The 24,581-nt window shown below is 51.4% G+C and overlaps 1 protein-coding gene across 1 annotated transcript in view; it reads right to left on the bottom strand.

Moving 5' to 3' along the window:
* Nucleotides 1–8,524: 8,524 nt before the first annotated feature.
* The window catches only part of LOC144734947 (pyruvate kinase PKM), a 35,767-nt gene continuing 19,710 nt past the window's right edge, over nucleotides 8,525–24,581 (bottom strand). The window contains exons 2-12 of the mRNA XM_078617418.1: nucleotides 18,058–18,283; nucleotides 17,566–17,657; nucleotides 17,139–17,270; nucleotides 16,190–16,376; nucleotides 14,696–14,889; nucleotides 13,490–13,566; nucleotides 13,013–13,163; nucleotides 12,231–12,383; nucleotides 11,563–11,729; nucleotides 10,989–11,170; nucleotides 8,525–10,799 (exon numbers count right to left, since the gene is read on the bottom strand). Of these exons, the coding sequence (XP_078473544.1) occupies nucleotides 10,693–10,799; nucleotides 10,989–11,170; nucleotides 11,563–11,729; nucleotides 12,231–12,383; nucleotides 13,013–13,163; nucleotides 13,490–13,566; nucleotides 14,696–14,889; nucleotides 16,190–16,376; nucleotides 17,139–17,270; nucleotides 17,566–17,657; nucleotides 18,058–18,205 (1,590 nt within the window). The 5' untranslated portion in view covers nucleotides 18,206–18,283 and the 3' untranslated portion in view covers nucleotides 8,525–10,692. The remainder of the gene's footprint in view (nucleotides 10,800–10,988; nucleotides 11,171–11,562; nucleotides 11,730–12,230; nucleotides 12,384–13,012; nucleotides 13,164–13,489; nucleotides 13,567–14,695; nucleotides 14,890–16,189; nucleotides 16,377–17,138; nucleotides 17,271–17,565; nucleotides 17,658–18,057; nucleotides 18,284–24,581) is intronic.

Below are 24,581 nucleotides of genomic sequence, written 5' to 3' on the forward strand. Positions count from 1 at the left end.
TCTCTCCACTCTCACGCTCTCTCTTCTTCCCGTGCGCTCTCTCTCTCTCTGACGCTCTCCACGCTCTCTCTCCACTCTCTCTGACGCTCACTCTGCACTCTCCTCTCTCTCTCTCACACAGCTCTCCCCCCCCCTCTCTCTCTGACGCTCTCTCTCCACTCTCTCTGACGCTCACTCTGCACTCTCCTCTCTCTCCTCTCTCTCTCACACAGCTCCCCCCCCTCTCTCTCTGACGCTCTCCACGCTCTCTCTCCACTCTCTCTGACGCTCTCTCTCCACTCTCTCTCCACTCTCTCTGACGCTCACTCTGCACTCTCCTCTCTCTCTCTCACACAGCTCCCTGTGCCGTCATTCAGCCGGGATCTCGGCTGAATCACGGGGACCGCACCCGGCAACTCCCCCGTAGAGAGACACACAGCCAAAGATCCCCCGTGTAGCCTCAATAGACTGCTGGGGCAAGTGCTGCTGGCGGACACTTACGAAGGCCGGCACGGCACACGAGGGGAGTGGCGTGGGCTGTTGACCAGCACACCACGCCCCGGGGCCGCCTTTGTCTTCATTTAAGGCTGAGTCGACCTAGGCGTGGCCCAGGACCGGCTAATATATTCACCAGTTGTATCGGTCGTCAGCTGGAATACAACTACTGTACAAATAATATTTTTGTTGCTACGATTTGTGCGACATACGGAGTCTTTGGTGGGAACGTCGCCTGTTAAATATGATTAATTTTAAGGCGGTGTTACAACACCCGGAGGCAGCCACAGACATGCAACATCCTTGCATTTCCCTAAATACAAAAAGACAAAGATCCCCCATATAGCCTTAACAGACTGTAGGGGGCAAGTGCTGTGAGCGAGCACCTATGAAGGCCGGAACGGTACACGAGGTGGCGGGTGGCCAGCATCACGCCCGGACGTCTTTGTCTCCCTTGCGGAAATGCTTACATATCGCACCAGGTACTCATTTGAGGCCGAGTCGACCTAGGGGAGGTCCAGGACAGATAATCGTCACCGGTGTTGGCCGTAAACGGGATTCGAACTCGGGTCACCGGGTTCGGAGCGCAGCGCGCTAACCGCTGCACCACCGCTCCCCACGTGTACAAAAATAATGCAGTACAGTATATCCATACGCAGACATACATCCATAGACATGCACTCCTATGCCGCCCGTACACACAACAACAACAACCGCCTTTCCGCTATTGACGACGACGTCATCACGGCGCTTGTGCCAGGCTAGGTGCACCTTGAGGCCACGTGCGGTGTGAAAGGCTCTCCGGCACGAGGTCACGCGATACAGACCCAGCCAGGTATTTCTGGTTGACCTTCACTTGAGATGACCGCCAGATGCCCCACCTGTGCTCCAGACTGTGCCAAATTTGTCGCGTTTTAACCGCCCCGGTCGCTCCGCTCGTTGTTGTGAGCTTCGTTCCTTTAGCCCTCTATTATACCCCATTACCACACACCACACCCTCTGAATAATCCATGCACGGCCCCCACTCACTCACTGAACGTTGCACGCACACACACACACTGGTTAAGCCGGTGTCATATTACCCTGTTCAATTATTGAAGGCGCCAGCCATCTCGCTCCCCGCCACAGAAAATGAAGACCACGACGCTCACTGTATCATCTCCGAAAATAATTTATATCGTCGTGGAAAATATACACGATAAGCATGATTCCCATAGCTATAGCCCTCCAACACATTTTTTTTAATGTATAGTTTTTTTTTTAAAACAGCACGTCCCATTAACCTTCTGGAAGTGCGTAATTTCAGCAAGAAAGCCAAACTCTGGACCGGGTTTGAACATTCAGGTATCTTCTCATCGCTGCGTGAGACGGGCGGTGGTGATGTGGCCCTCGTCGTTTTGCAGAGACTCCACGGTTCGAATTACAGCGGCGGCCCCCTGGTTAATACCTGCGGTCGTATTAACCGTGAGCACGCCGCCGCCATATACGCAAACAATGCTGAAAATGTAATCGTAAATGACTCAATTATTCAACATGGCAAACCTCGCCCACACGACTGCAAAAACGTTGCAGGACCCTCCTGACAACATGAATGAACCTCTCTGTGGGGTGCACGTGATAGTCATTCAGAACCAAGTACAGGGGCTCCTCTAGTTACGAACGAGTTAGGTTCCAGAGGTCTGTTCGTAAGTCGATTTGTTCGAAAGTCCAACTGTACTCCTGTTGATTCCAAACAGGTTGTACGCCGTGTACACTAAACACGGTGAATGGTATTAACACGTTCCTTCGGAGTGGGCAGGTAGGAACTTGGTTGGACAGCGCATTCGTGCACGACAGACAGACAAATAATCCCTGGTGGGCAGTGTGGAACCTGTTGTTCCTCCTACCTGTGTACAAGAGAACTTGACTTGAGGTAGCCAGGCAGACAGCCAGGTAGCCAGCCCCCTCAACTATCGGCCCCTCCCCCTTGCTTAAGCACCTCCCCTTACCCCCCCCTCCCTTAGGCCCCTCCCCTGACCCCACTTCCCTTAGGCCCCTCCCCTGACCACCCCCCATATCCTTAGGCCCCTCCCCTGACCCCCCCTCCCTTAGGCCCCTCCTCTGATCCCCCCCTCAGGCCCCTCTCCCGACTCCCCCCTTCCTTAGGCCCCTCCCCTGACCCTCCTCCCTTAGGCACCTCCCCTCTCCGTACCCGGCAGTAGGTCTCCACCAATCAAAAATCTGTTTGTAAGGTCTCCACCAATCAAAGAGCTGTGTGTATTATATATTTATTTATGCACGACAGACAGACAGTCAGACAGACAGACAGCTAAATAATCCCTGGTGGGCAGTGTGGAACATTGTTCCTCCCTGTAAAATTTGGTATAATCTGCTGTGGACGTATATGTCACGGGTTATTCGTGTTCTGTAGATGTAGATACCACTGCTTCTTCATGTTCTGCAGATGCCACTGCTTCTTCACGTTTTGCAGATGTAGATGCCACTGGTTCTTCATGTACTGCAGATGTAGATGCCACTGGTTCTTCATGTACTGCAGATGTCGATGCCACTGGTTCTTCATGTACTGCAGATGTCGATGCCACTGGTTCTTCATATTCTGCAGATGTAGATGCCACTGGTTCTTCATATTCTGCAGATGTACCACCACCACCACCATCTATTGCGCGGTGGTTGAACTTACGACTCTCGGTCCGAACAGGCAATTGGACATACGGACCAGGTTTGTTCGTATCTTTGAAAGTTCGTAAGTCGAATGTTTGTAAGTCGGGGAGTCCCTGTAGAGCTGGGATATCCGATTATGTACTGGATTTCATTACTAAATCGATTATCAATTAAATTGATCCACCAATCGGATGGCGCGAAAATAAGTTACAAAAATACAAGTCCCACCTCTATTCCCATATGTGCTGCTGTATATACACACAGATTCCATAGGCCCGCAGACCCATATAGCCTTAGACACATAGACGTACTGTACATACAGATGCATAGACTTACATAAAGACCGTAGGCTTACATAAACAACCATCATCACATACTACCCATACACTGTACCGACATAACCTGATAAATAAACTGACTTGCATAACTTTACGTAGGAACTCGTAGGCTTATGTAAAATCACGTTTAAACACAGACTTATATAACCAGTGTTATTAACGAATGTGTTGAGCGTTTGTCCTTTTGCGCCGCTGCCAACACAGCAGCGTCGCCAAATCATGTTTTGATTGGATACGCTTGCATACACACCCACAGCCTCACGAAGAGACTCATAGACTTACACACGGACCCATAGACTCGCATCGAGACCCATTGATTTACACAGGGACCCATAGACTCACACAGAGCCATTGATACTCTTAGATTTGTTCGGTAAAGTCACGTAGGTAAAAATAAAAATAAATAATAAAAATATCATAGAATCATATTTCTCTTTTTTATTTTTACCTACATGACTTTACCGAAAAAAATCTAAGAGTATGAATCCTTGCAGTCACGAAAGCTTCAAATCTAGAAAGAGCCATTGATTTAAAACAGGGATCCATAAACTCGTAAAAAGATCCATTGATTTACACAGGGACCCATAGACTCGAATAGAGACCCATATATTCGCATAGAGACCCATTGATTTACACAGGGACCGATAGACTCGCATTGACCATAGACCTGCACAGTGCTGCGGAATGGAGGATCGCATGAGAATCTGAAAGTCACCAACATTTTTTTTCAACGAGCCCCTCACTGCGCAGAAAACCACGGCTCTAATATACGATCTACTCATCCTTGGCTATAAATGTGCATCATCTTTGTACTAAATTTCGATTAAAAGCTTTCGTGTCTGCAGGGATTCATCTTCTTGGTTCTTTCGGTAAAGTCACGTAGAATGGAAAGGATAAAATAATAAAATAAAACATAATAAAATAATTCTCACGATGTTTCGGCCACAACGCAAGCAGCCGTCCTCAGGTGAAGACCAGGTCTGTCGGGGAGACAGCGTCTGAGGACGGCTGCTTGCGTTGTGGCCGAAACGTCGTGAGAATAATTTTATAATGTTTTATTTTTTTATTTCCATTCTACGTGACTTTACCGAAAGAACCAAGAAGGCGTCTTTGTACTGTCCGCCTTTCGGCGTTGCTCTCCGGTCTCATCCTGGTGAGACTGGGCCATAAAGAAGGCCGTCTCTAGCTAGGGCCAATCGGTTTCAAAGATAATGCCATATATCACCAGAGCGTGTGTGCGTGTTCACCACAAGTGCGTGTGGCTAATGCAGACAGGATGCATACTCTTTGGTTCTTTCGGTAAAATCACGTAGATGAAAAAAAAGAACTATTTATTTTCATTTAAAAAAATATTTCTTTTATTTTTCATCTACGTGACTTTACCGAAAGAACCAAAGAGTATGGATCCTTGCAGTGACGAAAACTTCAAATCCAGACAGGATTCCTTGGAAAAAAGGATTCCGTTTGCCGTTTTAACATCTTAACACCTCACGGTTTATTGGCAGAAAGGGTAAAACCTGTTGTTAAACCGCGGCTCAAGTTCAAGTTCATTTATTAGGTATAGCCCTGTGAGCCATTCGGCTCTTGAATCGGGTGCAACCGCAACAAACAAAACACAAAAACATAAACAAGAAAACATCTTAAAGTGAATATGTGACTAAGTGCAAACACAGAAAATCCAATTAAAGACAGCAAAATATTGCAGAAAAACCACCGTACACCAACGCTGTGTGCAAAAATCCCAGTGGGATGCAAGTCAAACAACCAACAACAACCACAAGACAACTTAGATTAAGGCCATCAGTCTTACTCCGTACTACAACAAACATGGCTAAACGAATCAACTTTTCGAAATCACGGCCCTGCAGTTGTCCGACCCCGGACACAAATACAAACGTCGTTGTCGCGTCCACGCGTTCACCCAGGAAAGCCTCGAGTAGCTCCGGGTGGTTCCTGCCAAGCTTCTGCTGCGTCAGGAGCCGCCGACGTCGCCGCTTCTCTGTGCGATCCAGAGGTCGCAAACGGGTTTTGATTCCTTACCCGTACCCGTACCCGGCCGCACCAGGGTCGCAAATGGGTACCCGTACCCGGCCGTTCCCTACCCCTACCATACCCGAAATGAGTGACAAACGGTTACTCACCAGTGACTCACGGCCTACCCGTATCCGGCTGTACCAGGGTCGCAAACGGCTACCCGTACCCGGCTGGGTACGGGTAGCCGGGTATCGGGTAGGGTACGGGTATCGGGTACCCGGTTGCGACCTCTGGTGTGACCCCAGTAGAGTCCTGTGCAGGGCACTTTAGAGCATTGGGATTGGGGTCTGTTACCTCGTGGTACACGCAAGGAGGTCATTGGCTTCGAGTCAGACCCTGACGCCTGTATATTTGGAGTTCGTGTGTTCTGCCCGTGGTCGCGACGACTTTTATTCGGGTCCTCCTCCGGTTGTTTTCCTCCTCCACATTTCAAAACACGCTTTTGGAGTATTTGGGTGATATCAAGGCCGTAATTATAATATATATTTCGGACACATCCCCACCCCCCCCAATATTAAAATATGCTCAAAATGTCCCCCCCCCCAATATATTGCTATAGAATAGATTTTCTGTTTATATGATTGTGGTTATGGTTGTACTTTATTAATCCCTAATCTCTGCCATTGCATACAATGAAACAAGAAAAGGTAAAAAAAGAAAAACAGAGCAATGTAACACTTAGACATTGTAAAAAAAAAAGTCCATCCTATGTTAGTGACTTTTTTAATATTTTAGGCAGGAAATTCGTTTTCAAATGTACATTATTTTTCTGGGGGGGGGGGCCCCAGACCCTCTTGAAGATTTAGCCCCCCCCCCAATCTTGACCCCATGGCGACGGCGTTGGGTGCTGTACATTTCCACGTGGTGACTTCGTTGAGCTATCATTTGTGGCCATATCGCTTCTGAAAAGCTATACATAGCTCAATGGGCCTTGCCTGGCAAAATAAAAGTGGTTTAGTTTACATTGCGTGTGTGGTTTTTTTTGTTCGCTATCAAAGGAACCAGAGGAGAACGCAGAAAAAATTAACCCGTAAAAACAAAGTTTTTCTCTATAAATCCTTAATATGCGTGGCATCGGTTTTATTTTATTATTCATTTATGTTTTTCTTGAGTAAGAGTTTCATTTTTATCACATTGGTATTTTAAATTAAATATGAAAAAAAAAATCCTAAAAAGTGGAATTTTTTTGAAAAACATTTTCACGAAAATAAAATGTCACGCACAACGAGTCTGTGTGCAAAATGTCAGCTCGATTGGATCACGGGAAGTGGGTTAAAAAACGACCGAAAGATTTGCACGGTCGTAAGCGCGCAAGCAAGCAAGTGAACTTAATATAAAGGATTTAAAAAGACGAGCAAAACATACAAACTCCACGCGGAAAGGCACCCCCACTCGGGCATCGAACCCAGGATAATCAATCCCAGGCAGAATTGCTACCACTTCGCCACCCTGTCAACAAGAAGCCACCACACCAGCCATGTTCTAGACTCCGCTGGATCAAGCTCCACCCAAACCATCGTCACCTCCCGAGTCGGCGCCGCGATGCGACAATTCCGTGTTGCGTCGTGTAGGCGACGATGCCATCTCACAACAAGGCATCCGCGCACCGTTGGGAAGAAGACTTCTCACCGCAGTGAATAACCGCATCGGTTTCACCAGCGGATGCGCTCTTTGAGTCCGTTGTAGCGTGGTGGTTGGTAGCGCTGTTGCGCATCAGTCTACATGCTTGGCGATACTGGTAGGAACCCACTGGTTCCACCAGCCCACCAGAGGATTATTGTGTCCGTCCATCGTGCAGGGAGGGGCTGGGTGGGGCTGGTCACCCCGTGGTGCCCTTATAAAACTCAACGTTTAACCTACTCACGCCGGCTTGTGCCCGCCCTCACAGTCGGCCATATTTGCGGAATACACCACGCCGCCGTTGACCCTGGCCATTGACCGAGCAACCCAACGTTCCTACCAGCTCCCTCCGCAGGAATGAGTTCTTTGGCTTTGGTTCTTATCAACGTGCCTTCCATCTCAAACAGAATAGAATATACCACCGCCTTCATCCAATCTGGCCGTATCCATGGTGATGGGTAACAGCGCCGATAGCGCCAAGCGGAGGATCATTTGTTTGCCGTTTTGTTCCGCACTGCGGGAAACTCTGCGGTGGCTTCACGGCACACTCGCTCCATCCAGTCTTCCATTCAGATTTAAAGTTAGCAGAAATTGCTCTTTTGAGAGGTTGAGATTAACAGTTCAAGGACGAGGGTTTAACCTTTTACTTCTTTAGCACTTTCATGAATGTACCTATTTAACTTCTTTCGCACCGTACGGAGCCAACCGTGCTGCGTCGGAGGTGCGGTGGAAGGACAACAAACTAAACACACACAAAGCAGCTCTAAAGAAACAAAGTTTTCAATCTCGAAAATGGTTCGTGTCTTTGCCCTACACCAACCAGATCGTTCATCCAGTGCCAGTTATGCCCCCCGCCCCCCCCCCCCCATCTGTACACCATCCGCACGACTCAAGCCCCGTCATCTTTGGCTCGGCTCTCTCCAAGCTGGCTCATCCGTGTTGATTCATGTGCGGCTACCCAACTATTGCGGGGCTTACGAGTTAGCACGAGGGACACTAAATTAGAACCGCACACCGAGTACAAATACATTAGCTGGCACGGAGCCCACACAACCCCACACACCCGTGCCGAGTGGCACAGCAGTGCCAGTGTGCCCTGGTGGTGCTCGGACATGTATCATTTTTCACCTATTCTCATAAACATTGGTCAAGTGATGCATCCAAACTGAGAAATAAACACTCGTTTTCTGGAACGAGAAATGTGCCAACTTGGAATCTCAAGTGGCTAACGTTTTCTTTTTTCTGAACGGACCCACCCTTGTGAATTTCTCCCCACCGGAAGTGCCGAGCTCACATCACAATCCGAATGATTCCTATGGGCAACACACGCACCCAACCTGCTCCACTAAAAATTTGCCCGCGAAACGAGACGAGTGAAACGCAAAACACGCGCGGGGTGCACGCATGCTCACATGGAGATTTTATTTTCCCTTTTACAAGACAAGACAAGCCCGGGCACGTCGGCAGCACAGTGCAGATGAAGCAAAGGGAAGGGAGGAAGGGTTGAAGGGGGGGGGGAGACGAAGGGGAGGTGAACTCAGGTGCGGGGAAGTGAGCGGAGGAACTTAAGTAGAGAGAATAAATACACTGCAGCAGCACAGCAAACACACACACACACAGCCCACAGCCGCCGCCACCACCAACCACCGTACACACACAAAATCTTCAAGTGTATAACTAAGACAAAAAGCACAATGTGGCTTTTTCTTCCGAAATCCCGAGTTACAGCCAAGTTTTTTACGTGTCATCCGTTACGTAAGCCCGCCGCCGTTGCAGCGCTGGGATAACGAGATGTGGCCGACCACCGCCGGGTTAACCGGAGTGGAGGTTAACCGCCGCGGGGTTAACCACCGCGGGGTTAACTGCCTGTGTGGCAACGTTTGTCTCAACTACACGGGGCGCAGGTGCTGGAACCACCACCATGAAGAAAAGGAGAGACGACAACATTGACAGTGACGATGCCCCGAAGGAGAACGCGTTTTTCTTTGGGAGATGCGTCTTGGTTTTTGCGAGTATACTTTTATACTATTACGCATATATATTGGTGGCAGAAAATATATAGATTCTTGGTTCACGAAGGCAAATTTAAAAAGCATGTCTATTATGCAGGAGAACAATCACCTGCTTATATTGCCGTCCTGTGGTTGTACGTGTCGGAAAAAAAAACTTAAGCCACAAAGCAGCGCTCGCCGTGTTTGGAATGAGCTCACATTTAACATTTTTATTTCAAGCTGTGCACACATTAAAGTACTTCTCATAACTTTGCCGTTTCCAGGATTCACAAGAGAGAGCGAGCAAAATATCGTGGCCAACACCGGCCTAAGTGCTTGCGCGATACAGTAGATTAACGTTTGCAAGGGCCACATATGGATATACATATATACGCACGCACACACACGAACGCAAAGCGGTAGCGGCGGCGGCAGCGACAGAGCCGCTGCGTGGGACTCATCTCAAGTCAAACGTTTGTCTTGAACATCGAGGAGACAAGACCTCCTCTTCCTGGTTATGTCTGCCGAGAACAGCGCGGCCTTCCGCACGCAGAGTGCTACCATCGGGAGCGACACTCGCAACACGCGCGTGGTCCCACAGCAAATCGTGAATTTTTCCATCAACCCGCCGTCCCAGTCCCGCCTATGAATGTCCGCGTCTGTGAACGCTCGCGCAGCCCGTTTGCTGATCCACTGCTGGACAAGCGCCTCCGGGTCGCGAAGGTCCCTCGCCCGTGATCCGACCACCGATGGTTCGGGTTGGGGAAAGAATAACGGGGATGTTGGTGCACTGCCATCTGTTGGCCAAAAACCCCTGTTGCACGATGGTCAACCATGCAAAACGCAACCCGGGCTCTACCCGGCTTGGTCGAGCAGGACTCGGGCGCATTCCGGCCGATTTGGTCATAGGCTATGAGTATTCAGTAAGCCAGGTTTTTTACATTTTGCCATCGTTGTAAAGCACCTAGCCTAAAAACTAACCAGAGGAAATATCGTGTTACTATTTTGCGTGCGCGCAAGTTCCGTTCGAAACATGCGGACGTAATTAGTAAGGTCCTTACACGTGTGCGTCCCACGTCCGACAGATTTTGCCAGTTCATGCTACGCGGTACAGAATTAATATTCTCACAGCTGCTTGTCGGCATTAGAGTCGGCGTCGATTGTCCATTACTTTTGGCTGCTCACAGCGAGCACACATTGGTTGGTTGTGGTTCTTTTTTTTTGGGAAATTACAGAAACGTGACCAAGATCTCAGAGCACTGAATGGTAAGTGCTCTGATAAAACGATAAAGCTGAGCAATTAAATTATTGGACAGTCCCGTTCGGCACCCGATGAAAGCACTCTGATGGAACGAAAAATATCAAAGGACTCGAAAAAACAAAATATTAAACCGAAAAAAAAATCCAGACAAAAACACACAGGAAAAACCATCCACGTAGTCATTTTGCCAACCGGCCCTGGAGTGTACTTGGTCCCCGGTTTAGCATGCGTCGTCATTTTCTACCCCCCAGCTCTCCTTGGCGCCCCCTCGCTCGCCTGCCGCCCTCTGTCGCGCTCGCTTGGCCGCCCCGCTCTATGTGACCTTGATGACGCGCATCATGTTCGTGTAGCCGGAGCCCGGGCGCCAGCCCGTCACGACGATCACCACGTCGTCCTGCTTGAAGAAGCCGCGGCACTTGCCTGCCGACGAAAACAACGGAGACAAAGCCGTTAACACCATCTCGCGGGGAGAAACGCGACAATCCCATCGATTCTCCGTAGACGGGGAGTGCAAGAAGAGTGAGAGGAACGAGAGGAGGTGGAGAAGGGAGGGAGTCGGGGTGACTTCCTAACAAGCCCGCTAAGCCCGAGTGCCGAAGCGAGCCTCACCGACTTCCATGGCGAGGTTGACGCGCAGGTCCACATCCTCGGCCCACACGTCGTTGACCGGCTCGCGGCACAGCACGGGGAAGATGCCGCGGTAGAGGTGCGCCTGGCGCGCGGTCTGGCCGCAGCGCGTCACCGCGATGATGGGCGCGCGCGGGCGGTACTTGGAGAGCAGGTGAGCCGAGCTGCACGCGCCACAACGGATCGATCGTCTCAGCCGGAGGGAGGGCGGCCCACACCGTCACGACACACACCATGTCCCCAGTACCTCGCCACGGACCGTGTTTAACCAGGCACGTGCCACACTCCACACGTTAGTTTACCGGGGAGCCGGAAGGAGAGATAAAATGCCATGCGCTATTGCTAGCATTGTCACGAAATTCCATAACCAGCACAACCACGACCGCATCAACCACCAGCAGCGCCACCACTACCAGCACCACCACACTAGTGCCACTTCGACTAGCAGCACAACTACAACCAGCACGACCTCCGCCGTTGTCGTTATCATCAACGCCGTCCCACCACCGCCTCCGTCACAATCATCACCGGCACCAGCACCACCACCACCACTCACCGTCCGGACTTGGTGAGCACGATGATGGCGCCAGCGGAGCACTTGAAGGAGGCCTCGACGGTGCCGATGGCGGTGGTCTCGGTGGGGTCGCTGGTGATGCCCGACAGCCGCCGCAGCTCCTCAAACAGCTGGCGGTGGTACATCGCCGCCTCCGCCTCCCGGGCAATCTACAGCAACACCAGATTGTTGGGGTAAGTGCTGTTAGCGAGCACCTATGGAAGGCCGGTACGGCACACGAGGGCGTGGGTGGCCAACACCACGCCAGGCCGCCTTTGTCTCCCGAGTGGCGATGTTTACACACCGCACCAGGTACTCATTTGAGGCCGAGTCGACCTAGGGGAGACCCAGGACCAGTTAAGAGAATCGTCACTGGTGTTGGCCGTGAGCAGAAATCAAACTTGGGTACGCCAGGCATCATAGCGCAGCGCGCTGACCACGACACTACCACTACCAACATCAACAACCGCCATTCGCCACTAAGTGGCGGTGACATCACCAGGGCGCTTGTGCCAGGCTCTGTGCACGTTAAGGCCACGTGAAGTGTCGAATGCCCACTGGCAGGAGGTCACGGGACAGACCCAAGTGCCATAGGTTGACTGACCGAGACGACTGGCCCGCTGCACCACCTGTGCCCCCTACCGTTCCAACACCCACGCTCACTCACTCACCGCGTGCTGCATGCGCACGGCCTCCAGGGGGTAGTCTCCCTTGGCCGTCTCCCCGCTCAGCATGATGCAGTCGGCGCCGTCCAGCACAGCGTTGGCCACGTCGCTGCTCTCCGCGCGCGTAGGCCGAGGCTTCTTGATCATGCTCTCCAGCATCTGCAGCAAACATCGCCGCCAAATCCATCAAGCGGCTGCTCGTAACTCGAGAGACGCAAACCAGAGCGAGGGGAGGACCTTTTTGCAAATACGTGCTTCGGCTCAACGGCCACCGCCTGGCAGAGGTCGCAACCGGGTACCCGATACCCGTACCCTACTCAATACCCGGCTACCCGTACCCAGCCGGGTACGGGTACGGGTACCCGTTTGCGACCCTGGTGCGGCCGGGTACGGGTACAGGTAGACCGCGAGTCACTGCTGAGTAACCGTTTGTCACTCATTTCCCAACGTCTTGTCTTTTCTCACAATTCAAGTTCCTAGAATCAACCCACCCGCGCCTGCAACATGGCTTCATCCCAGAGGTCGCAATCAGGTACCCGATACCCGTACCCTACCCATACCTGGCCGGGTACGGATAGGGTACGGGTACGGCCGGGTACTGGTACCCCGTTTGCGACCCTGGTGCGGCCGGGTACGGGTAAGGAATCAAAACCCGTTTGAGACCTCTGCCGCCTGGCCTGGGCCCAGGACCAGTTCGGATAATCGCCACTGGCACTGGCCCCGTGAGCAGGAAGCGAAGTCCGGTCCGTCGGGTTCATCGCGCTGTGTGCCACCCCCGTGGCCCTCACCTGTGTGGCACAGATGACCGGCTTGCCCGCACGGTTGCAGCGTCCGATCATCATCTTCTGCGCGATGAACACCTTCTCCCCGGGAATCTCGATTCCCAGGTCCCCGCGAGCCACCATGATTCCGTCGCTCGCTTCCAGGATCTCCTCAAACCTGAAACGAGCCCAGGGGGAGGTTTACTTCGGGTTTCAGAACGACCACGTCAGGCACGCCAAGCCGCTGGCCGAGGTTCGCGGATCGAATTCCAATTTCGGCCACCGAACCGTGAACAATAAACTCCGTTTCCCTCATCGTAGGAAAGTTATGATTAATCATCCCACACAACGCAGGGTCAGAGGCGGTCATCCGCACCTCCGATTAGCAGGGTTGGCTTCGTCGGGGTGCAAAAAAAGTTCAACGTACATACACACACACACCCACAGAGGGCTGTACATGCACACGATCGTAAACACGACCGCGATTCGGCAAACGGCACACACCTGCGCACGCCCTCGTGGTTTTCAATCTTGCTGATGATCTTGATGTTCTTCCCCTTCTCCCCCAGCACGGCTCGCACCTAGGCGACAAGGTCGGACGTCGCCGCGATGAGTACGAGCGAGGGCGAGCGTCAGGCCTGTGGTCCCAGTAGTGCCAGGGTCGGCGTTAGACCAAGCGCAAGGGGCTAGGCACGGCGGGTGTCACGGCTAGCGTCAGGGTTAAGAGTGACCACTGGCGATTGACGGTCTGCGTCGGTTTTTCGACGCCAAGGTAAGAAGCAAGTGCCTGGTCTAGCCGAGTGCGAGACTGCGTTTAGCTACCACACCAAATTCAAGAGGCGCTGTGGTGGAGAGGTGTTAACTCCCTCACCTGGCATGCAGGTTGTAAGTTTGATCCCGACCCTGACGCCTGCTATATACTTGGAGTTTGAATGTCTCTCCCCGTGGTCGTGTGCATTTTTCTCCGGGTCCTCAGATTTTTTTTCCCTCCACATTTATAGTCCACAACATGCGTGATTAAGAGTATTTTGCTGCTGCTCTAAATTTCCACATGGAGAGATAAGCCACCGCTTCGTTGAGCTATCGTTTGCGATAACCAGGTCGCTTCTGAAAAAGAGCTACAGAGCTCAGATGGGTTTTACCTGGTAAAATAAAAAGTTTAGTTTATAGTTTAACTAACTTTACTACCCGGCTTCGCCCGAGACTTGGATTCACGACGCCCTGCCACCTTTGTCTCCCCAGTGGCGATGTTCACACACCACACCAGTTACTCGTTTGAGGCTGAGTCGACCTAGGGGAGGCCCAGGACTGGTTGAAATAATCTTCACCGGTGGTGGCCATGAGCGGGAATCAAACTCAGGTCGCCGGGTTTGTAGCGCAGCGCGCTGACCACTACACTACAATGCGTTACGCTTCCACATGCGCGGGTCACATGACATATTTGACGTCACAACTCACTTGCCGTGCAAAATGTATGCATTATTGCGCCCCCCCCCCCCCCCCCCCAAATAGCAAAGTCTATTTTTATAATTTTTGCATGGTGTACAGTCTGGAAAGTATCCACATGGCAAATTAGAAGTTTGTTGCATGTCAGGAAGTACGCTAAACATTTTGAACAGACACACATAATTACAAATTTCCCTTTTTTACATATATAGAGATAAGTGCAAAAGTCCGTGTCGGGCAGGCGGGCGGCGCCGGCAGACAAACCTCCTCGACGTCGGCAGCCTTGCGGATGAACGATGCGAACACCATGTCCACGCCCTGGTCCACGCCGAACTGCAGGTCCTGCACGTCCTTGGCGGAGACGGCGGGGAGGTCCACGGCGGCGCCGGGCAGGTTCACGCCCTTGCGGCTGCCCAGGATCCCCCCGTTCTCTACCTCCGTGATGACGTAGTCGTCGCCTGGGAGAGGGCGGAGGGGGCAGGGCGATGGGTGACCGATAGTGGCGGTGAGCACAGCTGCGACGGCGTTTCATTATCAATTTCGACCACGCTCCGGTTTCTATTTTTGTTGTTTTTCGCTCCAGTTTCTATTTGCTTGGGATGTTGCCTTTGCTATTTTGTGTTGTTGCTTTTGTCGTTCTGGTGACCCAGGTCACACAAGTTTGCAAATTAAATTCATCCTGGTCTGGATAACCAAATGGTAAAACCAAAAAATGTATGAACCACGATTTACCAGCCACTATGAATGAAATAGACAGGCCTTGATCCAGCAGCGGTTTAATAAGGTGCTGATGATAATTGCATGGCGTAACGGATCAACGTGGTGTCTATTTTATTTATTTATCTGCTATACCTGCGTCATAAATCAATCCACTGCTGGGTGAAGGCCTCCAAGTCTGTCGACAGGTCTTAATAGCCCTGTGATGCAACGATCAGACCTAAGCACTCGCACACGAGCCAATTTCAACGCTCCATCCCCCCGGTCGTCCCTACGCCGCAGACTGCCACTCCCGCCGTTGGTCTTGCCCAGCGACGGTACCGTGAACTTCACCCGCTCCATTCAATCGCGTTTAATTTGCCTGAGGTCAAAGCCCTTTCGTTGCTCTAAGCTGCAGCAAAACTGCCCCCCCCCCAGATCTTCGCGGAGAGGGGTTGTTGCCGTACATTGACCAGTCGACCCCCCCATGCATCATTGACACGTTGACAACCCCCCATTTACCAGTTTAACACGTAGGCTCACAGCGATGACATCATCTTTACTCTGTTTAAGACCGAAAACGGGAAGACTTGTTTCCCAATTATGGGAGAGAAAAAAAAAACATCGCCCGATGAAGCATTGTTGGTTGTAATCACCAGCGAAACATCATGGTACTCGGATTGTAAATGTTGTGGGTTTACTCTCCCAACACACTGGGCGTGCTGAAGTACTGTAGTAACTAATTGGCACGGTTGGTTTCCGTGACAAATATTATTCATTGACCGTGATGGGTCAACGACACATTTATATTTAAGCGATCCAACCCAAAATCCCCCTTATTGCGAATACCATTGGTCGCGAAAATCTACTACGTGTTAAATTACCCATCTCTCTGTTCATGCCACCGAACTAGCGACACACAGCCGCCACGCGTACCGTCTCTCGACGCGACCCACCCATCATCGCCCCCCCCCCCCCTAATCACCGCCCCCCACGCCACCCGATGTCCAAGCCACTGGCGAGGAAGTCCACGCTCGCGCGCGCTCATCTCCCTTCCTTTACCGATCTCCTTGACGAGCAGGGAGATGAGGCCGTCATCCACGAAGATCTTGCTGCCAGGCGTCACGACCTTGGTGATGTTCTTGTAGTCGAGCCACACCATGGTCTCGTCGCACGCATCCTGGTAGGCGTCGTCCAGCGTCACTTTCAGCTCCGCGCCCTTCTTCAGCTCCACCTCTGCTGTGCCGCTCTGCGCCGCCACCACCACCGCTCGCTCATTAGTCCAGCCGTGCGTTCGTTCGTTCAGTCAACCAGTCGCTCGTTTATTGATCCACTCACAGCATTTGTGAATTCAAAACAGCCATTTCATGTATTTACTCAATCGCTTATTAATGCATTCATTCATTTAAATAATTCACTCATTAATTGACGATACAATTTACTTAGCCATTCGCCCACTCATTCGTTTACTTTTTAAAATGTTTCTTCCCAAGTTTTAAGGCTAAGTTTCAAATGTTCAAGTGTGTTTCATGCGAACCGCGTGAGAACTCATGGAGGGAACCAGCATGAGTCTTCATTTCCCTCGCCCTGTTGCGGCCTAGCCAAGGGGACACCCAGCGGCAGCCAACCCTGCGTGAAGGGCAAAGCGTGCGCAGCAGCTCTGGCCTGCGAACTATCATTTAGGGGGCTCGATGTTGACACGAGTTGGCTTTTCCCCCAATTTAAGTGTCCGTTCGGAGCTCGCAGAGAGCAGCGTGGAAGGATATGGCATCACGGGTTTCTCTCCTCCTCGCCACAAGAGGGCAGCACTTTCCCACCCGCCTTGCCACAGGGAGAGGACGAATCGTCTTCGCACAACAAAGCTGAGCATTTGAATTCTCATAGCTGAAAGGTTATCCAAATTTAAATTATAGTGGTGGTGGTGGTGTACTCCCTTGATGCGTGGACTAAGGGTCATGTTGCTGCTGCTGCTGCATCCCCTGGGTGTGGGGGTCCGTGGGTGGAGGCGTACCCCCTTGATGAGGCCGGTGCGGATCTCGGGCCCCTTGGTGTCGAGAGCGACCCCCACAGGGCGGTAGTAGATGGGGTTCCCAGCGAAACTCTCCGTGGCCTCACGCACGTTCTTGATGGTGTCAGAGTGGTACTGAGGGAGAAACACACGCGCGGCACAGCGCAGCGCTCGCAATACGCACAACAACAACAACAACCACGTAGGAAGCACGACAAAATAAAACGTTCGCGGTGCAACGCTCGATTATGCCACAGCAACGGACGCAAGCGGCAGCAGAAGGATCGCGACACGCGGCAACGACAACGCCGCAGTGGCGGCACGCGGAGTGTAATGCTCGCGCAACAAAACCGCACGCGGCACCACACAGAAACGCACGCGGCATGCAGTTCTGCACACAGCGCCACACACAGCACGGTGCGCCACACACCTCGTGGCTGCCGTGGGAGAAGTTCATGCGAGCGATGTTCATGCCCGACTTGATCATCTCCTTCAGGGTGTCCAACGAGCGCGACGCAGGCCCTGTGACACGGCGGGGTGACGGAGGGAGGAGGGGGGCAAGAGAACACACGGAGATTCCGTATTGAGCAGCAAAGACGAAACAAAGACAAAACAAAGACAAAACAAAGACAAAACAAAGACAAAACAAAGACAAAGATCCCCCGTGTAGCTTTAACAGACTGTTGGGGCAAGTGCTGTTCGTGAGTAGCAGCTATGAAGGCTGGCACGGCACACTAGGGGGTGGGGTGGCCAGCACCACGCCCGGCCACCTTCGTCACCTCCATAGCAATGTTTACACACCGCACCAGGTACTCATTTGAGGCCGAGTCCATCTAGGAGAGGTCCAGGACAGGTTCAGATAATCGGTGTTGGCCGTGAACGGGAATCGAACCCAGGTCGCCGGTTTTGTCGCGCAGCTCACCGATGGTGCAGATGATGCCGGTGTTGCGCGCCGTGATGGGCTCCGAGTCGATGTCCAGGAGGCACATGTGCTCCAGGAATGTGTCGGCGCGCGATGCCGACAGCTGCTGCGTCTGCACGAAGGCGCTTCCGGGGTCGTGGCTTGCCATGTCTGCTCAAGGGTGTGTGGGGAGCTTCGCTGTGATTTTCGCCGAGATTCAAAATGCGAGCACGTCCGCTGCAGACTTCTGCAAAAGCAAAAAAAAATGAAAACGGGGCACATCAACAAATCAATCGCCGGTACATTTCGCTATTCATGCCATTCGTATTATCGTAGCTATGCTCGTTCACCCAGGAGAGTCGTGGAGGGTCCTGCTAAGTTTTCACAGTCATAGGGGAAGGCGACGTTGCCATGCGTCTCCGCATAAAAAAAAAAATCGGGCCACCTCGCGGGTAATTTTCCACCGTGGCCAAATTTCGATTGCAACGCCGGCGGGCGCGTGGCCCACCTCCTTCAAAACGACGTCACGGGGGACGACCAGGTCCACTTTGACGGAGACGGGAGGGGGAATTTTATTGCCTTAACGCACCCCCTGCGGTGTTAACCGGGGCAGACGACGAGCCCGAAAACGGGCAAGCTCAGAGCAATGAGGCTCGCTGGTATAAGACTGGAGCAGGTGGCGCACGATACGTCGCCACAGCGAGAGGCATACTTGATGTGGTGAGCCGGGTGAGGACAGACGTGGCCGAAATTAAACCCTGGGCATTGTGCGCTCTATGCGGGGGGCGGGGAGGGTTTTGGGTTTGGCCGGCTTTGAATAGAGGCCCTTGAGTCGAGCGGAGATTAATTTTCGATGTAATCACGCGAGCGAGCTTGCGGGCAAAGGGGTGTAACGTGAGAATTTCGCAGGGTAGATCGGGTGGCGCACGCCACCGCTTCTCAACGGGGGCGACGCAATCGGCCTCGTTAACAGCGAAGGATATTGAATGCGTCACTTACGCAACGCTGTGCGCGCGCGCGCCTTTAATAAGTCTTTAACAGTGTTCCCGAGTTCCGTTTGTTCGACACACTTGGGGTGTACTCTACAACAACAATGCTACTTCAGTTCCATCGTCATCATCATCAGCCATTATAGATCCAATGCTTGTGGACCACTTCACAATACGGCATGGGGATCTCCATTGACTTCATTGTTATTGATTTTGTCTCGTTGGGCAACCCAGGTCAATCTTGCAGGTGAGACTCATCCTGGTCTCATGAGTTCTCACGTCCAGTTAAGAACTAAAATAAACTTGAAGCTTGAAACTTGAGCTAACCTCACTCATCCATTCGACCACCCATCAACTCACCCATCCATTCACTCGGCCATCCATCTACTCACGCATTCACCGACTCATCTCTTAAGTTCACAATCGGTTAAAAATAAATTTAAACTTTTGACACTTGAATAGCTCCGAGATTTCCACAAAACCAAGAAAATACAAATGACCGCGCACCGCTTAAAAAAGGAGGAGTGCGTAACGCCGAGCTGTGACGCAGCGTCTGAAATTCAAACGACCTTGGCCAAGGGGGGGCGGCATTCAATGTCTAGCGTCGGCGTCATCGGCTCCGACCCAGATTCCCGCTGCATCGCCGCACAAACCCAGCATCGCCGCCCGGTCCCTTCACACCGACTTGGCGGACAACGAAGGGAAAACTAGAAGAAAATTGTTGTAATTAAAATATTTCAAGCGGCTAATCCCTACTCCCCTCTCTTCCCCCTCGAGTCACGGGTCACGTGTGTGTGTGTATATATATAAAGTATCAAATCTAAAACACTCCCCGCGTACGTTTAGGCAACGTCTACCACAGGTAATGTAGTGTAAAGAACGGCGACGGGCCCCAGGCAGCACGTAGGAGCGTCTCGCCGCAGTCAATCATATGAATAAATAAACGGTGTGTGCAACGCCGGTTCATTTAGAATGTTCTCTCAGCTGTCGTGCTGGAATTAAGACCACACCAAATATTCCTGGGGGGGGGGGGGGTAGCGGTGGCGCAGCAGATCGCGCACTCCACTGTAAATGCGACTACACGAGTTCGAGTCCCAGCCAAAGCCAATATCGGTGGCGAGTAATGGAGCCAGACCCACTCACCCACCACCTCCCCTCTTCACCAACCCGCACGGCCCAATGTGATGAAGTATGGTGAAAATAAGATCGACACATGACAGGGCGTGGAGAGGGCTTCATCCAGCAGTGGATTAACAAAGGGCCTGTGCATTCCGAGATCCAACAAGACGTTCGGATGGCAGAAGCCAAGAGCAGGGAGTTGAGCCTGGTTCACACTTGGGATTGAAGACTGGGTAAGATAACAAGGTGCTGCAGGCTTGGGCTGGGAAGTGGGATAGGAGATGGCGGGTACAGCAAAAGCGGTAATCGAATCCACCTGTGTGGAGCTTTGAGCGCGACCCCCCCCCCCCGCCGTGTCGTATGCACATGGTTGGTCTACTCCACGTATATCCAGTTCCGTATCTCTCATTAATAATGGAAATCGGCCAAACGTCCCTATGTGGCAATGCCCTCCGACAGAAAGGGACAAGTTTGAGACCGAGTGAGGCTTGCGCCTAGACACAGTATCATTTAATTACAAAGGTAATTGATAAGGAAAGGAATAATTTAAGGTCACGGTCATATGACCTTCAGGGAGCACCATTACAGCGTCCTGCAGTGACGTCATGACCATGGCCCCCGTCACAACACGTGGGGCAAGCTGGAAGGACGCTCCATGTTTTTTTCTATGGAGCCCGACGCGCGGAGGCTGCTGCGTGTTATTCTACGGAGCAGGGAGCGTAGAGACGGCTCCATATTATTCTATGGAGCCTGAAGCATGGAGGCGGGCGGGAGAGGATTACAGAGTGATTATCAACACACGTGCAATGTGCCTACAGAATACAGCATGCCGACATAAACTGGTTGATGTAAAATTGGTCACTTATGTCATATTTCCGGCTCTTGATGTACGGATCATAAATTAACATCCCGCAATTAAAGTGGAACAAAAGCCGAGGGGGCGCCCACCAAAAGCACGGACAAGGTGGAGGCACAACGATCGCAACGAGAAGACAGAAAAAGAGGAACCCCCTTGGATCGGAGAGCATTTGCTCGACGCAGCCATCGCACGTCACGCCAAAGGGACACCACGTGGCCCCGGCGGTCGGAGTAACGGACGCGGCGTGCGGGAGGGCTCGGCGGACTGCTGCATCGCGATGCCGAAGGGCAGGCCTTCATCCAGCAGTGGGTAGAACAAGGCTGATAATTTTTCGATTTAAAGCTTTCGTGACTGCAGGGATTCAGCTTCTTGGTTCTTTCGGTAAAGTCACGTGGAAGGAAAATAATAAAATAATAAAAATAAAACATAATAAAATAATTCTCACGACGTTTCGGCTACAACGCAAGCAGCCGTCCTCAGGTGAAAACCAGGTCTGTCGAGGCGACAGCGGCTGATAATGCCGATTGGCAACACCGCAGACATCGCAGGTTTTGAGCAGTGCATTGGCAATGTTTGTATTTGCGCGAAGCCCAGTTCAGCTGCCACATTGCCGTGGATCAACAGTATTAATATCGGTCTGGTTATACGCAGGTGCATTTGCTTCAAAACGTGCTAGATTCCTAGAGCCAATGCTACATTAGGAATCTGTCATTTTAAACCAAATCATTTTACCTAAATATTTCTCTCCGATACGTATGTACATCAACCCCCGGCAAAATGAGGCCTTGATATTCATCTTGAACGCAGGCTAAATGCGCATACTGTATATATTATGAAGGCAGGCGCTTCTCTTTTAATTGTATAGACCTTTAATTAATGAGGCGTGCGATCTAGCGAACGCTCGCTTCAACAAAACCTTTCGGGCAAAGGGCAAATTATGCCCAGAGCATCCACACAAAGATGGAACCCTATACGCAGCTTACATACAAAATGACTCGGCCATCTGGAATAATGTAGCCACTCAATCAGGAAATGTTGCCAATCCACTGCTTGTTGAAAGTCTCCCCATGCCGTATCAGACGTTGGTGAGAGAGGGGGGGGGGGGGGTAATATGACCATACTTCACCATGCTCGTCGATTCGGGTTTGCGAAGGGTGGTTTTTTTTTAAGATTAACGAAAATGCAGACCCCATCGTTCCAGCTGTTATCTATCCACTGCTGGATGGAAGCCATGCCACTGCCGAAACCATCGCTCTCACCACGTTCACACTCCATCTCTCGCTCCTGCACTTGAGCCCATCTCATCGCGTCATCTCCGCATTGGTCGTCCTCTCATCTATATACTTAAAACTTTAACAGTCATTCTACCATTCATATACAGGACTCAATCATGTACATATGTACGTTATATGCATATAGATACATTACGATATATGAACACACATGCAAGGGGTACACATAGCATGCACGTTATTACGATATATGAATACACATGCAAGGGGTACACATAGCACGCATGTTATAATTAAGTGGAAGTGATTTCCTGCTCAATTGAGGCATTGGTGAGCATCTCCTGTTTACAACCCTGAGAACAGGAGCGCACATTCCACATTCCTATGATGGGGGAAAGTCTATCCACAACGTGGTACTTAATTTATTGACCCTGAAGGGCAGAATGATGGGCTTTGTCCATACCTCCCCAACCATGATTTGAACCCACAACGGTGCGACTGTTGAGCCGCTGAGACACCTGGCCAGATTGCGTACGCACACAAAATAAATAAGCAGGATTTTTTTTAAAAAATGTATTCGGTTGAAAGAATTATCAACATTTCAGCCGACAAGACTTCCTTCAAAAATCTTCGGTTTGCAAAGAGTCTAAAACAAATATCTAGCGACAAAAGACCTGCTATAATAATGTATTAAATAAACACTTTTATCATTGCGTAAGATTACCGCGGTAGAAAGTACGCAGTAGGTAGGTGTAATACAAGACACACACAAGTATTCGCATGCATACGAACGTAATATTCACACACGTCCGAATACTGCTTTGCATCTATTGCACGCACATTTCTGTATGCGTGCGCGTGAATTCAATACGATAAAGACGGTGACGATGACAGACGACCCTGTTGTACTTGTACCCGTGGACGAATATTTCTACGTGCGCATTTGCGTATGCAACATTTACACGTATAGCCTCGCAGGGCACGTATAATAAATTGGATCCATACGCAACGAATGCACCACCACCGTCGTATCTGCTACACTCGCGCCCACGCATGCAAACACAACGGCAGGAAACGCCAGCGCTGAGAATGACAAACCTGCGAAGCGGGAGACGGGCAGCAGCAGCAGCAGCAGCAGGAGCGGCGAGTCTTCCGCGAGCTTCTATGAATGGCACTCGGGCTGAGACACGGCACTATCTATCCGGCAAAGCGGGAGAGCGGAACAGCTGTGACGTCCTTTTTAAGCTGCAGGCAGCGCACTTGTAACGTGGGGGGGGCGGCGGTAAGGGTGGAGGGCAGGGGTGGGGGGCTCAAGGAGAGCGTGCGATGCGGGGCAGTGGGGGGAGAGAGCGGGTGGGTGAGGGTGGGCGAGTAGCCGGCTAACTCGATGGCTGGCTGAATAGCGCCGGGTTGGCAGCCTTATCGATTCAGGTTGTGGCTGGGAGAGTTGGAGGGGAGGGAGAATGGTTCCATGGGTAGGCGATAGGGTGGGTGGGTCGGTAGGTGGCAGGGTGGCTGTGTAGATGGCTGGGTTGGTTGCAAGTGATCGGGTTATAATTAAGGTGAGCGAGAAAGTGGATGGATTTGGGGGGGGGATTACGCTGGGTCAATAATGGTGGCTGGTATCTTGTGTCTCAACACAAATGTGAAAAGGCTCCGGTGAACATCGATTCATAAGCTCACAATAGATGTTGCATTTCACCGTGCCTAGGTTCTGTGTTCCTGATGGGTACTGGGCTAAAAAACAAATGTTTTTCTTTATTTTACCAGGTAAGGCTTACCGAGCTGTATAGCTCTTTTGTTCAGAAGCTACCTGGCCACAAATGAGAGCTCAACGAAGGGACTTATCAAGTGGAAATGTACTGCAGCCAAATTACTCTAAACGCACGTTGATTCTAAAATGTCGAGGGGAAAAAACCGAAGGACCGGTAAAAAAAAATGTCACGCGACCACAGAGAGAGAGAGAGAGACAAAATGTCACGTGACCACAGAAAGAGAACATGCAAACTCCAAATAAACCGGCATCATGATCGGGATCGAACCCACCACCTGTAAACCAGGCGAGGTATTTCACATATTGCCGCTGTGGGTCCCCAGGTGGTATAGGTGGCTGGGTTCTGTGCTAGTGGTGGGGTTCAGTGTTAGTGGTGGGGTTCAGTGTTAGTGGTGGGGTTCAGTGTTAGTGGTGGGGTTCAGTGTTAGTGGTGGGGTTCAGTGTTAGTGGTGAGGTTCAGTGTTAGTGGTGGGGTTCAGTGTTAGTGGTGGGGTTCAGTGTTAGTGGTGGGGTTCAGTGTTAGTGGTGGGGTTCAGTGTTAGTGGTGGGGTTCAGTGTTAGTGGTGGGGTTC

The sequence above is a fragment of the Lampetra planeri genome, chromosome 53, assembly GCF_965212315.1.
Source record: "Lampetra planeri chromosome 53, kcLamPlan1.2.h2, whole genome shotgun sequence".
Taxonomy (NCBI): domain Eukaryota; kingdom Metazoa; phylum Chordata; class Hyperoartia; order Petromyzontiformes; family Petromyzontidae; genus Lampetra; species Lampetra planeri.